The sequence below is a fragment of the Chelonoidis abingdonii genome, chromosome 9 (assembly GCF_003597395.2).
Source record: "Chelonoidis abingdonii isolate Lonesome George chromosome 9, CheloAbing_2.0, whole genome shotgun sequence".
Classification (NCBI taxonomy): domain Eukaryota; kingdom Metazoa; phylum Chordata; order Testudines; family Testudinidae; genus Chelonoidis; species Chelonoidis abingdonii.
The window spans coordinates 54,933,117-54,951,396 of NC_133777.1; the positions used below are offsets into that span (position 1 = coordinate 54,933,117).

General features: G+C 40.7%; 1 protein-coding gene across 1 annotated transcript in view; it reads left to right on the plus strand.

The window, feature by feature from the left end:
* Nucleotides 1-405: 405 nt before the first annotated feature.
* Nucleotides 406-18,280, plus strand: part of OTUD7A (OTU deubiquitinase 7A) — a 119,685-nt gene continuing 101,810 nt past the window's right edge. Inside the window, exon 1 of the mRNA XM_075069564.1 lies at nucleotides 406-556. Within this exon, the coding sequence (XP_074925665.1) occupies nucleotides 406-556 (151 nt within the window). The remainder of the gene's footprint in view (nucleotides 557-18,280) is intronic.

Sequence of the window (18,280 nt, forward strand, 5' to 3'; positions counted from 1 at the left end):
GTGCCTGTTTGGAGTCTTTGACATTTAACACCTACTCTTATGGAGTTTTAATTTTATAACTTCCTTGTGCACTGAAAAGTTGTGCAGAAGGAATATTTTAAAAGAGCAAAGAAAAATAGAAAACAACACTAGAAGTGTGAAAGATGAGAACTAGTTATTAAAATACTCAATCACTGGAACAGATTGTGAGTACAGGCAGAGGCAGATCATAAATGCTATCAACGTGATATTTATGTAAATGTGTTTTTTTTTTTTAATCATTGTAACTTTGACCTTTTATTGTCATTTATAAAAAAAATTTAATTGGGTGGTTTGTTTGGAAAAAATGTGTGATTTCCATTATTTTATAGCCTACTATGACAAATACATCTAGAACTCCGTATTTTTGCTCTCATTTATAGATGGATGTCTTGTAGCCCACCAACAAATCCTGCTACTGCTGCATGTGTGGCAGCACTTCTACATGATCACATGACTCTTGATATGGACGCGGTCCTGTCAGACTTTGTTCGGTCCACAGGGGCAGAACCAGGTCTGGCAAGAGACCTGCTGGAAGGTAAGCATACCCCCTAAACCTTTGGCATCTTTTCCTCATATTCAGTACTTTCATGCTGTGGCAAATAAAATGTGAAACAGTCTTTTAAAGCTTCTAGTATAGTCGGTTAAATCACTGATTCCTTAGTATCTGTGCCAACAAGCCAATACTTTTGGCAGTTTAATCACACAAGATTGCACCAGTATAGCTGTTTCCAGGAAAGGCCTTAGAAAATCTCATATTGTGATAAAAGCTACATTCTATATTACTTATAATCTTACCTAAAAAGTGAGGCAAAAGGCTTTTATCTAGAGTCATAATCTGTCATTTTGAGCTGCCTGCCATGCTCATTAGTCATCAAAAGAAATTCTGAGAGTATGGAAGAATGGTTCCATTAGTTACTTTAAGCTTCTAATATGGAAAACCATACTGACTTTTGAGTGTGTCATGTTTGTTAATAGTAAGAAAAATGAGGATTGGTTTTGAGTGTGTCTTTTAATCTGGGCTGGTTGTAGGTGCTGCCAAGTGTGAACAGTTACAGATGTTTTGATGTTATGTATATAAAATGCCCACATGCCAAGGGCAAATATTTTTGGTTTTCCTCGTATAGCCAAAGTTCAACATATACTGAGCACCTACTATGTTTTTAAAATGTGCTGGTGAATATTTTTCCTGTTCACAATAGCAGATCAGTGTAATAGTAGCTGGGCTTGAATAGTATTTAATTTAGTGTTATGTATTGTAATGTATCTTCTTTACTCCAGGTTTATTACTCCAAGTAATAATGAATAATACTGTAGTAACTCTGAAGTGTATATGATGTGGAGTGCAGTTTTACAATATGTCATACTTGTTTTGTTTCCAAAGACATCTGTGTTACATAAAAATAAGTCCTTAGAACGTGTAATTGTGAACGTTCTCCTTAACGCTCACTAAATGTAACAAAATCTTTGTTTTGTCTGACTGATTTGATCAACCTGCCATTCTGGGCTGAAGTCCATCATTATCTTCATGACATGGCAGTTCACCCAGGTTCACTTAGGGAGTGGAAGAACTGGGCCCCATCTTAATGGGGCTACTCATGGAGTAAAGTACTACTCACTGTGAGTCAAGGTGCAGAACTGGGCCCTTTATGAGGACTTGAAAGTTCTTTAATAAATTCAGTACTAAGAGCCCTGTCCAGTGGTAATGTTATGAGGCTCTCTGGGTACATGTCAGGCTGACTTGTTCAAGGACAAGGCTGACTAGGTGACATAGGGAATTAAAAAGCAAAAACAGCTGAGCTGCTTGTGTGTGTGGATATCACATGTGTTTGCCAGTGGCCCACAAGCAGCAGAATTTAGTGTTAATATCCATATTCCTTGGGGTAGAAGAAAAGTTTAAGGATTTTTTGTTCTTTTAAACATACATGGGGTTACTTTCCCCTACCCCCAAATCCCTCTGTGGGCTGACAGAAGAGACTCCTCGAGTCCCTCCCACTTCACGTTCTTGTGTAGGTGGGGAGACTGTCAATCAGCAGAGTGGTAGAGGGCAGGTTATCTTTTCTTTCCTTTGCATCCCTGGTCGTCTCCTTCAGAGAGAGTGTATCTCCTCAGCTGAGTTTTAGCTGGAGCTGTCATTCAGTGAGAGGGTTTACAGCCAAAGCTCTTTACAAATTCTTCCTGTTATAAATGCTGTATCTGTATAAGGAGGCCTCTGAAATCTATTAGTGGACAAACTTATTTGCATCTTAGGGCTTCCTTAAAAGGGATATGATCATCCCTTTCTTAGCAAAAGGCAGGTAGTTTTATTTACTGTGGGTGCATAGTGTGTCTAGAAGTTGGAGTACATGCCTGGGAGAGGCAGGATCCTGGATGACTTTGTGCTATCTCTGCCTTGTTTTCTTCACTTGTGGAAAGGATGCTTACAAAACTAATGTTTGCAATGTGCTTTGCAAACTTTGATCAAAGGCTCTATAGAAGTAATGTTATTATTGGTGGAGTTGGTGATTTATCACCATTGCAGTAGGTGAATAAAGCTACACTGAAAAGACTAACAAAGAAGTGGGCAACAAGGAGTTTGATTATTCTTAACAGTCTAATTCCTAGTGTTTAACTTCATTAGACACATACTCCAAATTCTGAGTACAGTACAGACCTGTTTACGCACAGATGTCGGGAATCAAGCCGTCACGACCGTGTGTTAACGGACCGTGGGTTAAGAGGGCCATGCTGAAATATCTTAAGATATCTATATATACATGTATAATTATCTAGGATTACATACATATTCACAGTGTCCCAAATACTGCAGGCCTATCTGTTAATGGCACTTTGCAAGAATATAAATTCAAATGTGAAATCTAATAAAAACATTATTACTTCAGTACACAGGGGTGAAAGTAACTTAGGACACTTACCGGTACGCGGCGGGGATGGCTCTGGCACCCGGAAGGGGTGGGGCCTTAGGCAGAAGGGGCGGGGCTAGGGGTCAGCATTCCCCCAGCCAGCCCTTCCAGGCCACCTGGTTCGCTCTGCCCGGGGTTCCCGTGGCAATTTAAAGGGCCTATGGCTCTGGATACCAGTGCTGTGGCAGCAGCGTCCGGAGCCAGGGACCCTTTTAAATCGCCAGCCCTGGGGCAGCTGCTCCCTTTGCCCTTCCTACCCATCGGCGGCCGAGAGGGGGCAAAAGGGGCAGGGACCTTGAAACGCTGCAGGGTCCTTTGCCTCAACAGCTCTTTAACGTTGCTGTGCCTCTCCCCCTGCTTTAATGTCCCTGCCCTTTTTGCTTCCCCCATCCCTACTGGCAGGGCCGCCGATGGGGGCGGGGTGAGAGGGTGGGAGAGGACAGGGGCAGCAACGTTAAAGCGCTGCTGAGGCAAAGGACCGTCCTTTCTCCCCCCACCCCCACAGTCGGCAGTAAAGACATACAACAAGTTTCTGCTCTGCACTTCCTGTCAGTTTCTATGTGCGCGAGTTAGTGAGCAAATCTGTAGCACTACATAGCAAGTTCCTATACCACGTGTTAAATCGGTAGCACTGGGAGGCATGGCGCTACCGCATGTTAAGCGGATTCGTGCATAAATAGGTCTGTATTTCCTCTCACACAGGAATTTTCTCAAGCTTATGAAGGTAAAAAGAAAATCTGGGGTGTTAAGATGTTCTTATAAGGACTTTTCAGCACGTAAGGATATGGTAGTAACTTGCTGTAACACCTGTTAGCATTGCCCAGGATCTTATGCCAGGGTAGTAGTTTTACTTACCAGTTCCTTATCCACTTTTCTGTGCTCATATCACTCCCCATTTTCTCTAATTTAACTAGTAATTTCCCATGTGAAACTGTATCAAATACCTAACTGAAATCCAGGTAGATTAGACCTACTGCATTTCCTTCATCTAAAAAATCAGTTATCTTCTCAAAGAAAGAAATCAGGTTGGTCTGGCACAATCTACCCTTCGTAAAACCATGTTGTATTTTATCCCAATTACCATTTTTTCCAGGTACTTAATTACTTTCTCTTTCAAAATTTGTTCGAACAATTGCGGTCAAACTAACAGGCCTGTTGTTTCTCAGATAATTTTTTCCCTTTGTTAAAAATAGGTAATATATTAGCTCCAGTCATAGGATACTACCCCCACATTTGTGGATTCATTAAAAATCTTTGCTAATGGTCTTGCAATTCCATGTGCCAGTTCCTTTAATATTCTTGGATGTCCCCCCCCCACCATTTGGTCCCATTAAGCTGTTTGAATTTGACTTCCACCTCAGATGTGGTAATTTCTACTTCCATATCCTCATTTCCATTAGTCACCCTGCCACAACCATAAGCTCCTCATTACCTTTGTTAAAAACTGAGGCAAAGTATTTGTTTTAGATGTGCCATGCTCAGATTATCTTTAATCTCTACCCCATCCACAGTACTTAGTGATCCCACTTTCTTCTTTCCTTGTTTTCTTTTTACTTATATGGCTATGTAACCTTTTACTATTGGTTTTAATTCCCTTTGCAAGGTCCAACTCTGCTGGGCTTTTGGCAGTTCTTACTTTCCCCCTACCCTTTCTGACCTCCAAGAGAGAGCTTTTCTTGCTGATCTCTCCCATCTTCCATTCCTTGTAGACTTTCTGCTTGCTCTTAATAGTCTCTTTGAGATGCTTGTACATCCAATTTGTTCTGCAACCCTTCTCTATGAATTTTTCCACTTGCTTGGGATGCCGGCTTCAGATAGTTTCTGCAAGTTTGACTGAAAGCAGTTTCAAGCTTCCTAAACGTTCATATCCTTGTTCTTCAGTTCAGTCGACTTCCCCAACTAATTTCCTAATCTTTTTTTAAATTTGCCCTTTTGAAATCGAGGACCCTAGTTGCAGACCTATTGTTGTTTATCCTTCCATCTAGTTTTAACTGAATTAGCTCATGATCACTCAAACCAAAGCTGTCTTCTACAGTCAGTTCTATGAAGTCCTTTCTACTTATCAACACTAAAACTAAAATGGCATCTCCTCTTGTTGGTTTGGTGACTATTTGATGAAGAAATCTATCAGCTATCACATCCCGGGATATTTGGGCTCTATCATGAATTAGTACTGCGTGTCCTCCAAACTGTAGCTGGGAAATTAATGTCTCCCATAATTACACAATTCCCAGTAGTATTTATTTCATTAAAAATATTAGAGGTCTTTGTCCATATTCAGATCAGATCCTGAGAGTCTGTAGCAGATCCCAAGCACTATCCCAATGGAGCCTATTTTATCTTTTTTCCCCAAAGTGATTTTGACCCAAAGAGATTCTGTTTTATCCATTCCATCATTTCTACTTTCTTTACAGTCTACCTCATTGTTAATATACAATGCTACTCCAGCACCTTTACCTTTATTTCTCTCTTTCTTGACCACAACTTACCCTTCAATACTTGTGCTCCAATTGTGACTACTATTCCACCATGTTTCTGTTTATCCCTATAATATCTGATTTCACTTCCTGCACCAGTACTTTTAGTTCCTCCACTTTGTTACCCAGGCTCCTTACGTTGCTGTGTAGACATCGTAGTTGTTTCTGTTTGCCTTTGTGCAGACTCCTCTCCTGATTAGGTACAGTCATGGTACTGCCAGTATTGCCTACCTATTACTGTCAGGGGTGTTGGCACTGTCTTTCCTCTTGTCTATTCTTATACCTCTGTTGCTCCTTTATTCCTGTATCCTCAGTTATGTGGTTTTCCTCCTGCTCAGTATTAGAATCAGGCATCATGAACTTCTCCCCTGAATTCCTAGTTTAAAGTTCTTTTACTCAGTCGTGCCAGCCTCCATCCCAGAAGTCTATTTTCCTCTCTACTTGGGTGGAGCCCGTCCTATGAGAACAGTCCCTGTGAATGCCTCCCAGTGATTGAACATCTCAAAGCCCTCCTTTTAGCAACACAGCCAGAGCTATCTGTTAATCATCATAACCTTGTCTCACCTTCACTCTCCTCTGTTAGGGACAAGTAGAATCCCACTGAAAATCACCTGAGACTCCATTTCTTTAACCGTCTTCCCCAGTCTGCTGTAGTCAGCCTTGATGCATTCCAGCAAGAATCTAGCTATATCATTTGTTCCCACACAAAGGACAATCAGTGGATTCTTTCCAGCTCCCATTTGGATCCTCTTCAGCTTCAGGTCCACATCCCATATCTTAACTCCTGGCAGACAGCACTCCCTACTGTTCTCAGCATCAGCTCTAGTGATAGGCCTGTCCATTCTTGTTAGTAGGTAGTCCTGAGTCTCGCAGCTCTGCCTCTTCCTAGTGTTGGTGCAGTTCTGCTAGTCCTCTTGTCTCTTGATCTCTCTTGCAATCTTCTGCAAGTCATCCTGTATCCTCCTGGGGCTCTGAACTCTGAATAACTCCATTGGCTCTCCCCTTCTTCTTATAGAACTAGCTGCTCTTCTCTTCCTTATCTTCCCTTCTTCAGTTACAGCCTGCTGTGCCCCTTCTTCTTTTTCCAACTCAGCACAGCTGTTCCTGAGCTCTGTTTCTCTTTCACTAGCTGGTCTTTTCCTCTTCCTGGTTCTTGTTGTCACTTGCTTCCACTGGGCACTTTCCTCAACCAGCAGTGTACCCTCAGAGTTCTCCAGTCCAGCTTGCATCTGAGAGTCTTGAGTTTTTCCTTCAGCCTCCTCATCATTTGCTTGAATCCCTTCAAAACTCAACCACAGTTTTTACATGCATCTCCAGACATTGCATCTTCTCTTCCATCTGCTCTATCTGGTGGCACTTCATATATACGAAGCACTTTTCAAGTACCCGCTCTAGGATAATGTATGTGCCACAGCTTACACATCCAGTCCTCTTCATTGTCTCTTCTGTTATTTGGGTCATGATATACTTTGTACATACTGTGCTAAATGGAAACGTTTACCACCAAGGTCAATCTACATCAACTACATCCCTCATAAATGCAGATCGCAGAACTGAGCTACTATCATCAAAGACACACAGAATAGCCATGAGTTCCCTTAGGGTCCATCTCATCTCACCGCCTTCCAATTTAGGGATGCTCAGTTTTGTCCCATACTATGATAGCTAGATTCCTGAGGGAGCTTGTCAGAGTTTATCCCCCAGTCAAACAATTTGACACCTTCTTTGGACTTAAATATTGTTCTAATGGGATTGAGTACAGTCTTTAGAAGTTCATAGAGCCTTGTCATCCTGAATAGATAGGTTTAGGCCCTTTAAGATATCCCCTAGATTACATGCAACTTTCATACAGAGAGTCAAAGCTTAATATGTTTTGACCCAGAGAATTTCTAATTGGATTATTAGGTGTAGCAGACTATATGCTATGAATTAGCTAAAATAGACTCACCAGAAAGAGTCACAGACCACTCCACTAGAGCTCAGACAACCTCGGGTGTTTCTTTGAGGAATGTGCCCATAGCAGAGAGATGTTGGGCAGGTACATGGAGTTCTGTGCAAGCCTTTACACAGCATTACTCCACTGTAGAAGCATCATAATCCAATGCTAATTTTGGCAGGGTTATCTTACAGTCATTATTTAGTTGGACTCCTAGCATCCACTCCATCACTGCTTATGAGTCACCATCAGCGGAATGTATATGGCAAACACTCAAAGAACTTACTTACCTTTCAGTAACTGTGGTTGTTTCAGATGTTTTGTCCATATTCCACAACCTTCCCTATTTCTCCCCTACTGTGGAGTCCCATAATATCCAAATTCTGTATTGATGAAGGAATTCAGAGATGATTGGGTTCATCCCGCTCTTTGTGGAGGCATAGGACACTCAGGGCACAGGAACAGTCCCAATGATCACCGCTGGGTTAAAGAATTCAAATTCAGATACACAGCGTGCATGTGCAACATCAGTGGAATGTATATATGGACAACACATCTAAAGAACCACAATTACTGTAAGGTAAATAACTGTTTTTTATTTTGAAAGGAACAAGTAGTAGTCATTGGTCCAGACCCCAAACTAGATCAGATATGCAGGCACATTTTCACACCTTCCTGTAACATTATAAAAGAAATGTGACTAAATCATTAGCAGATACTTAGAGAGCACTATACATCTATATCAATATGATTTTGTTCTGTCCTTTACAGCAGTCCATTTGAAATCAAATTGCATTCCACATTGACAGAAATATTAATGATCAAATATATGAAGGTGTATTTCACCAGAAAAAAACATGCTCAATTCTAGGAGACTTAATTTTCTGACGAGGGTGGGGAGACCAGACAGCAAGTGTGAAAAATCGGGATGGGAGTGGGAGGTAATAGGAGCCTATATAAGAAAAGGACCCAAAAATCAGGACTGCCCCTAAAAAATCGGGACATCTGGTCACCCTAGAGGAGGAGCTCTGACTTGAGCTGATTTAAGTTTTGTCTTAGAAACCTGTAAGGCATACTCACAGTCCCAAAAACAGACCATACATAGGTGTTGTAGCGTCCTTATTAACACCAGTAGTATTGCTTTGACAAATGTATATGCTGCTCCAAGCAATTACTGTCTCCTGCTCCTACCCACCTGAAATGTTAATAGATTTGCCATACAATTTCCAAATTGTATGTTTTTCATCCTTACTTCTACTGCTGAGTGGATAATTCAAAGTGAAAAACTTACGCAGTTAACTTACCTCTCCTCACAGACTTTGTGAGGGCAGATGGCAGATTTCTCTCCTTTATAATCTGAACGTAGTCCACAAATATATTAATCACGATTAATCGCATGATTAAAAAAAACTAATCACGATTAAAAACATTAATCATGATTAATTGTGCTATTAAAGAATAGAATGCCATTTATTTAAATATTTTGATGTTTTCTACATTTTCAGATATTGATTTCAGTTATAACACAGAATACATGTACAATGCTCACTTTATATTTATTTTAAATTCCAAATATTTGCACTGTAAAAAACAAAAGAAATAGTACTTTTCAATTTACCTAATAAACTTACTGTGGTTCAATTTCTATATCATGAAAGTTGAACATACAAATGTAGAATAATGTACAAAAAATAACTGCATTCAAAAATAAATGGAAAACTTTTGAGCCTACAAGTCCACTCAGACTTATTTCTCGTTCAGCCAGTCGCTCAGACAAACAAGTTTGGTTACATTTGCAGGAGATAGTGCTGCCCGCTTCTTGTTGACAATGTCACCTGAAAGTGAGAACAGATGTTCTCATGGCACTGTTGTAAATGGCGTCACAAGATATTTACGTGCCAGATGTGCTAAAGAGTCATATGTTCCTTCATGCTTCAACCACCATTCCAGAGGACATACGTCCATGCTGATGATGGGTTCTGCTCGATAACAATCCAAAGCAGTGCAGACTGACACGTTCATTTTCATCATCTGAGTCAGATGCCACTAGCAGAAAGTTGATTTTCTTTTTTAGTGGTTTGGGTTTTGTAGTTTCTGCATTGGAGTGTTGCTCTTTTAAGACTTCTGAAAGCATACCCACAGCCATCATCCCTCTCAATATTTTGGAAAGCGCTTCAAGTTTCTTTAGACCTTGTGTCGAGGGCTGTAAGCTATCTTAGAAATCTCATAACTGGTACTTCTTTGTGTTATGTCAAATCTACAGTGAAAGTGTTCTCAAATGAAGATGTCTGAGTCACCATCCAAGAACTGCTGTAACACTAAATATGTGGCCGAGTAGGTAAAATTGAAGACAATATGTTCATCACCCCAAGGAGTTAGTTCACAAATTTAATTAACACATTTTTTAATGAGCATCATCCAGCCGACATTTTCATCTGGAGTGGTAGCCGTCGAGAACCACTGAAGGGGCATTACGAATGTTTAACATATCTGGCACATAAAACCTGAACCCTTGCAATGCTGGCATACCGAAAGTTCATCAAATGCCATTCACACTTTCTGGTGACACTGAAATAAAGTGGGCACATTTATGTCCCCGTAAATGTAAACAAACTTGTTTGTCTACTGATGACTGAATGAGAAGTAGGACTGTGGAGTGGACTGGCAGGCGATAAGTTTGCATTGTTTTGTTTTGAGTGCTGTTTGTAACACAAATGTAGGGGTATTTTTAAAGTTCACTTTCACGATAAAGAGATTGTACTACAGTACTTGTATGAGGTGAATTGAAAAATACTGTTTCTTTCGTTTATCATTTTTACATTATACATATTTATAATAAACAATAATAATATAAAGTGACCAGTGTTCACTTTGTATTCTGTGTTGAAATCAATGTATTTGAAAATGTAGAAAAACATCCAAATACATTTAATAAATTTCAGTTGGTATTCTATTGTTTAACAATGTGATTAAAACAGTGATTAATCACGATTAACTCAAAAAAATTAATTGCGAATTAACTGCAATTAATCGACAGCCCTAATTTATTGATTTATTGACACTTGATTTCCTAGAGTATTTGAGTGATATTCTGTTACGCTCACAGATTTAATGATTGAACTTTTAAAAAATCCGGTTATAAAAGAACAGTAACAGTGCACATAATCTTCCAGTTGCTCTTAATCTATGGCTAGGCTATGGGCTAGAGGAGTGGGGTTTTTGTTCACGTATAGAAATCTAGCTCTCATTGAACTAGTGCGAGTATAAATAGCAGTGTAGCCGGCATAGCAGGGGTAGTGACAGTGGAGGCATGGCTGAGCTGTGCCAAGTACAAACCTTCCTGAAACCACTGGATTCCTTTACCCAAAAAGAAAGATGAGCCTGGCAGTTACCAGCCTGGGAATCTAACTCCTATCCCTAGGTTAGGTACCTATTACAACAAATATTAAGAGAAAAATAAATAAATAAATTGCCATACTGGGTAACTGTCTTTCTGCCCCATGTGCTTTTATGCCCGATATAGTACCAGGCAGTACTACAGATTTGTACTTTGTGTGATCAGCCTTCTTATTCAGTGTATGGGACACCATTCAGAGAGTTGGAATTCTCAGTATGTAGATGACACACTCTCTGTTATCCAGCTGGAGACAGGGATCCTAGTGTCTCTCCCAGGATGAGATTAGGTGCTGCATCTCTTGAGGCCACTCACAGAAGTCTCAGCAAAGTGGAGGAGAGGGGTGGGCATTTAATTCAAAATACGACATCACGTCTGTTGGCTGAAACCAAAGGACCATGATGGACCTTCCTTATGCTGTCTGCCATCCATTTTAAAATGCTTTTTGTGTCTTTTAAAGTCTATTTGCCCCCTGTTGTAGCATGTACTCTTTACCACAGCTCACAACCCTGGGATTTTCCGCACATGATTGTTAAATTCTGAGGGTAAGTCAAAATTTCTAGGCTCAATTTTGCTAATATGTTACTGCCAACATACCACCTGCTGGTGTTATCCTGACAGATACCATATGTTGTAGCCTCCATGCAGGTTGTTTGTTAGATTAGACTTTTGAGAATCAGCAGCATACAGGTGCTGTTGCTGATTCAGTAAGCGACTCTCCTCCCTATGGCCTGGTACTGAACTAGTTCCCCACCTACAAAAAGCCCCTGGCTATTTTCTGTTCTATCTCTAGGTATAAGATTAGATTAGAAGTGGTTCATTATCTCTGTTTCCTCTTCAGTATAAGGTAGGCTTTGCTATCTTGCACCATAGTCTCACTCTTCCTATTTTTAACCTTGTATCATTTAACTTCAATAATGCAATAATTAAAACTACTAATTAAATTTTCTTTTATTAGCAATTATGACAATTAAAGGACCAGGTGCGGGGGGGGGGGGGGGGACTAGTTTAAAGTTTTATTTTGATTTTCTGTTTTTAGCATCCTTGCAGTCAAACACCTATTTACATTTTGTTTTTGCAATTAGCACCCTGATTAGCTCAATGAACTTAAATAAGCATGTGATTACAAACCCAGACTCTGACTTGAACCATTTGTTGTAAGTAATAATTAATGAAAGCACAAAATGGTCAGCTCTCATATTCATGGTAAATTGTAATGTGTAACAGTAAATGTTATAAAGTTACATGCCATCCTCCAGTGGTGCAAATTAAGATATTTCTTGGTTGGATGGAGGAGGAATTCTGATCCCCACCCCTCCAGCAGGGGCCTTCCATTGTCCCTCAGCAATGGAGTCGTCCCTCTCTCTTACCCACACAGCATATGAGCTGGTGTCATCAGGAGTTGTGTTCTCTGCAGACTGCCCTGCACTCTGCCGTACAGGAACAGACTTCAGGTCACAGCACCACTCACTGAAATGAGGTCAGTGATGGATGACTGGGTCAAATTTTAGTGACATTGCAACAGGGCATCCAAAGTGATGCTCCAGATCACTCCAGCAGCAACCATGCTAATTTAATATGGGATTACTACATTGTAACTATAATTGTTTCCGTGTTTCCTCCTTATGGTCCAATAAGAGCACCCGCTTTAGGTTCTCTGCTCCTTAATTATCACCTCCCTTGGGTGGAGACCCATGTCTCTTTCCCTTCTGACTAGGGTAATTCCAGGCTGCACAGTTCCCTGCCTATGCTGTGAATTTCCCAGCAACACAGACTGCCTCAGTGGGTCTATTTTGCCTTCCTTTCTCAAAGGCTCTATAAACAGTGTAGTTGTCACATTTGAGTTACCACATAGTTCTTTTTAAGCAATCAAGTTTCTTCTTAAGGTAAAAGCACTACAGATAAAACATTAAAAATAATAAAAGAACCTATATGCATGATGATAAGCTTACCAGAGGTCAGCCAAACTCAACCAGTGGCTCAGGTGAACCGTCCCTTAAATGCCACACAGCGGTTTTCCTGTGGTTACAAATTCATAACTCTTATTGAGCATCTATCTTCAAGAATTTTCTTAATCTGCAACTTTCTAAACATACTGTGTTTTTTAATGTTCCTTGCTTTTTAACCTCCTAACAACTGCATGTCCCCTTTTGGGATGGGGCAATTTCTGTCACTGCATGAGGTAGCTGAGACTGTAACAAAAGCCCCCATGCAAGTGATCATGAAAAATGAACACAAATTATGTCGTCTTTTTGGTTTGTGCATCCAGCAAACTGGAGTCTCCCATTCAGGATTTTACCCACCTCTGCAGTGATAGAAGCAGGTGTCCATCCCCCCCGTCACCCCTTCCACCTCAAATATGCCTGCATGCTTGAGCAATAACTGAGTGAGCTTTTTCTGTATGGAATTCCCCAGCTGATCTGTATCCACATCCAAATCTGCAGCCCTTTCACTCTGTCCTGGCAGTGACTTAGGCTTAAAATACTACACTTTTGTTTTCATTTTGATAGCTTGTTCTTCCTGCTACCTTTTCTTCTGTGTTTTTATCTTAGAGGGTTTTCCCCCTCCTTCGCAATCAATAGAACCCCTACCTGAATACTGCATCAGACCACCCAGGGTGCTTTCATCATTGTTTGCAGTGGAAATCCAAAGAGCAGTTTGCTTCCAACCCTGCCAAAATGCTTGGTCAGCAGTGGAACTATATTAAAGAGGAAGCAGGGGACCTTTTGCGGACAGTTCTGTGGGCTCTGCTCCATCCAAGACACTTTCAAATATTCCCTTTAAGTGTATGGGACTCCGGGGACCAATAGCACTTTCCATCTTTACATGTCATCTTGCTATATCTGTTTGTGGGTAAAGGGAAAAAAACATCATAAAGCAAGATCTTTGGATGAAAAACAGTGTGTCAGCTTTCAGGAGTTCAGTGAACATCTACCACGCCTTGCTGTCCAAGAATCCTGGCATCCTGGAGAAAGTCTCAAAAACATCAGTTTCTTGGAACCTGGCTCAATGGTCAAAGCAATGATCTTTTTCACATTCATGATTAAAAGACAAAGAAGCAACAGGACAATGATGGTATTCCTAAGCAAATAAGGCATCCAAACCTATTTCTTACCTGTACCAAAAAATAAGTCAGATCCTAAATTGGGAAGTCTGATCACCTGCTATTTTAGCAAATTACCGAGAGTGAATGTGACAGCTGGCTGGCTCTACAACTAGCATCTGACTCCAGGGGAATGAGAACTGGATCCAACATTATTCATTGTGTTGGTTCAGGAATCACGTATACCGAGAGTGGGCTACTTTCTATCAATGGAAAAATACCCAGGAGACTGACTGGATAAAGTCATCTCTCTTCCCCCAAAAATCTAAATTATTTAATCAACAGGCCTCAACACGGGACTTCCCTACCTCCACGCTATCCCATGGAAGCAGCCTACCAAATAATTCCCAACAAGACAAGGGACTCATTGGCTATTGGGATAGTTGAAGTATCTGAAAGCATAATGTGGCCCTCTATATCTTTTTCTAACATTTAACAATATTATTTTAAATTACAGTCATATCTGGAAAGGAATTTTGAACTGTGGGAGCCCCTCTAGCTAATTTTCCTTTTCTCATATACATCCAAAATGTAAAAGCAGCAGAGAATCCTTTGGCACCTTATAGACTAACAGACGTTTTGGAGCATGAGCTTTCGTGGGTGAATACCCACTTTCGTCATCCAAAATGTGTTCCTCCAGTCAGTTTCTCTGTTTCATTTACATTTCTCCATATCATTACCCTTTCTTTGTTCAGGAATTTACTAACCCCAAGGAAACTGAGTATATTACCTTCTTAGAAAGATAATCAAAAGATGCCTAATTAGGGGACAACTCAGGCAAATTGTTCATTCTGTATTATGGCAACAGAGTTTTTCATGTGAAAAGCATTAAAAATCCCTATACTTTCTTGTCAGTCAGCCTTTCAAAGAAGCTGAAACCAGGCGAGACTCCCCCAGCGCATCCTACATAACATACTGTATCATTTCTTTGTGGCCAGAGAGGAACTATGTATTGAATGAAGAACCTCTTGTGATGGTGCTTTTTACTGTGTAATTCTACAAACCATTGTTTCAATTCCACACTGTTCATACTCATTTTTCTCACTCTGTTTATTGTGAGCCTCTTGATTGTTGGAGATACTAAATGGATACCTATTTCATGTAAATTTTTCTCATAGCCTGACATTTGCTATTCTGAAGGGCTCAGCTCTTAAGTATACATTGTCTTATATATAGATATAATTTTCAATTACATAAGTTTAATAGCCAATGTCTTTTGCGGTGGGAGAGAAGGAACATCCACTGGAGAATTTGCCATGTATGCACAGCCTTGTTATAATAGCAGAATCACTTATAAAAAAGACTTAAATCCAATCCAGTGGATGAGGAGAAAATCATAAGATTTGGTAAATGCACAAAGATGATGAATTTACAGGTACGTGTTAAAAATGGGCATTGAACAATGTTAGGCATTTAATTCCCACTTCCAGTCAAAAGAGAAATGAATAATCTAAAACATTAGTCATAACTCTGCAATGAAAAAGTAATACTCCCTTCCCCCATAGCATGATTTTTAGTTGATGAAAGTAGCTTACCACGTTTGCATGATTTTATAGTATGAATATGCACTGTCAACATTCTGTATTTACAGAAGTGCTCTTAAATCTTTGACAATAATTGTAAATAAACACTTAAGGATGCCCAGAAGTTTCAGCTTGAATGACACCTGCTGAAGTGAAATGCATCATTACTTGTAGATGTATTTTCATACATTATCACCAGTGTAACAAACAATGGCACTCTTCTACGTGTCAATAAACGAGTTTCTCTGGGGCTCCATTTTAGCCGTTATGTAGGTGATTTTTCTGTTTTTCAGAACCTTTCAAGTCCAACTATTCTTTGCTGCTATTTCTTTTACTTGCTCTAATTTACTTGAATTGGCACATTATAAATCATCAAAGTCAAATTGAACTTTGTGAGATTTTTAGCACTTTGTTTTCCACTAACTCATTGCTTCCATGTAGCTAATTAGAAGTTTAGGGCCTGCAAGTACCATTACTGCTGCTTTATTTTCCAAATAGTAAAAGAATGGGCTCTCAGGGGGCTGGCAAATTCATAAGGGTTTAGGTTTGAGGGAACATAGGCTAACAGGAGCCTATAGACCTCAGATAGCCAGACACATAAGATCTGTTGTTCTCCTATGCTGTTCAGAATGTGTTTTTACATGGCACTCATGTCCTATGTTCTAACAACATTTTCACAAGCTCTGTTTTATGCTATCAATTCTACAGTTGCTTATCGGGCGGATTTGTAGTTTTAGCTCCATTGGATTCCACTGGTCTAATAAGCATAGTATGCAGTGTAATTGAGAGCATTAGAGAGACAACATGGGTGAGGTAAAATCAGCTTTACATATGAGGTTATAAAAATTAGACTGCAGGCACTTCAGTCAAGTGCCTGTAAAGTTATATGTCTGTAAAATAATTGGCACAATGGCACCCTGATCCTGACTGAGGCCTTTGAGCCTTTTCCTAAAATAATCATATCTTTTATTGGAGCAACTTCTGTCGATGAGACAGACAAGCTTTCAAGCCACACAGAGCTCTTCTTGAAAATTTGTCTCTCTCACCAACAGAAGTTGCTCCAATAAAAGATATTACCTCATCCATCTTGTCTGTCTAATAAACATTTATTATTGTACTCCTCCTTCTTTAATATTTTGGTGATTTCTAGTCACGAGTTTCAAGTTGATCTGGATCTGACAAAAATATGAGCTGCTAACACTAAAATGAATCTTCAGTTATCCCTACATTATTGCTGCTATCATTATTATTATTAGGACATAGCTCAAAGGCCCCAGTCAGGATCAGGGCCCCATTGTGCCAATTATTTTAGGGGTCCATAAGAAGACATAGTCCTTGTCTGAAGTGCTTACAGTCTAATTTTTATGTAAAGGTGAAGTGCAAAGGGCAAACAAAAATTGGGGTTTTACGCTGGGATGGCGTGGACTAGCCCTAAAGGCCCCCTGCTGGAGGCCTCAGGGCTCTGCCACATCCATCCCAGGAAAGGAACAGTGGAGAGGTCCTCCAAGCAGGCTAGAGTGGCTGCAGGGGAAGCAGTTAATAAGGGCCCAGAAGGGCCATATAAAAGTAGCTGCAGCACAAAGCAGTGGTTGGTTGCTGCTTGGAGCTGGGGAAGAAAGCATTGCGGTCCTGGGTGGGAAAAGTAGCAGGAATATGGACAGCTAAGTCAGCTGGCAGGGACCAGGGGAGTGAGAGGCTCCTGGCTAGCTACTAGGACTGAGCCAAAGACAGTTTGCTAGCAGGGACCGGAGGAGCAATGAAGGAGTTCCTGGCAGTCTTGGGGACTGAGTAGGGACTGAGCCCAGGGAGGGCCACAGGAAGATGGTGTCTCCAAGGAGGAAGTCCTGGGGATTCCACCCCTACCAGGGTTGGACTGATTTAAAGACCGCAGACACACCCAACCAGAGGGGGCACTTATGAGAGGTGGATGCCAACCCCATTACATACGCTTTTTTATAATGTCTCAAAAGGTTGGCAGCTTCTTTAAAAAAAAAAAAAAAAAAAAAAAAAAAAAAAGGGGGTGGGGGGGAGTGGGAGTTGCTGAAAAATCAGTATTGTCTAGTCATATCTGCATGTCTGGGTTAATTGGAATCATACACATGTAGATTGTGAGCTGTCTCATTCCTTAATTAAAGAGTCCAGTATGTTGAATCTTTAATAAAGATTTTTTTTTCTCAAGAGTGTTTATGTCCCTGAGTTATAAGTAGGACAAAAACAAACAATTATAGTTTTAAACAGTCAGAATAAAAATCACTTTGTCTTCATCAGATTTCACTTGTATGATATTTCTGATGTCACAATAGAGCAATTCTCCAGACATCTGTAGGATCTTTTGGGAATAACAAGATGGACCTGACCTGATTTCTAAACAACCAAGGGAATTAAAAACAACCAACGGAGATTAAATATAAAAATGAATTTTAAGAGCTCCTTTATACAACATTCAGCTCACCTTTTAAAACTACAATTTCCATCCTGGTACCAAAAAAAAAAATAGACCTGCTATGAAAGGGGTACTATTTATACATACATTTATATATGTCCTCCTTCCCTGCTCCCCACCCAGCGAGGAGGAGTGCAGGGCAGCTGAAGCTGGTGTCCCACCCGCCCAAGTCCCCAAAGCCGGGAGCAATGTGGGGCTGAAGTCGGGAGCCTTACCCCCCCCCCCCGCTCCAAAGCTGGGAGCCGCACTGAGAGCCTCCCCACCCATAACAGCCCCTAGCTACCCACTGCCTGCGCCCTGAGCTAACCCCCTGCCCGCACACAGCTCCTAGCTACCCCCCTGCCTGCACCCGGAGCTACCCCCTGCCTGCACATAGCCCCTAGCTACCCCACCCTTGCACCCTGAGCGGTTTTCAAACTTTTTGAACCAAGTCCACCCTTTGAGTTATATTTTTTTGGTTGCATCTCCCCACAGCCCAGGCAG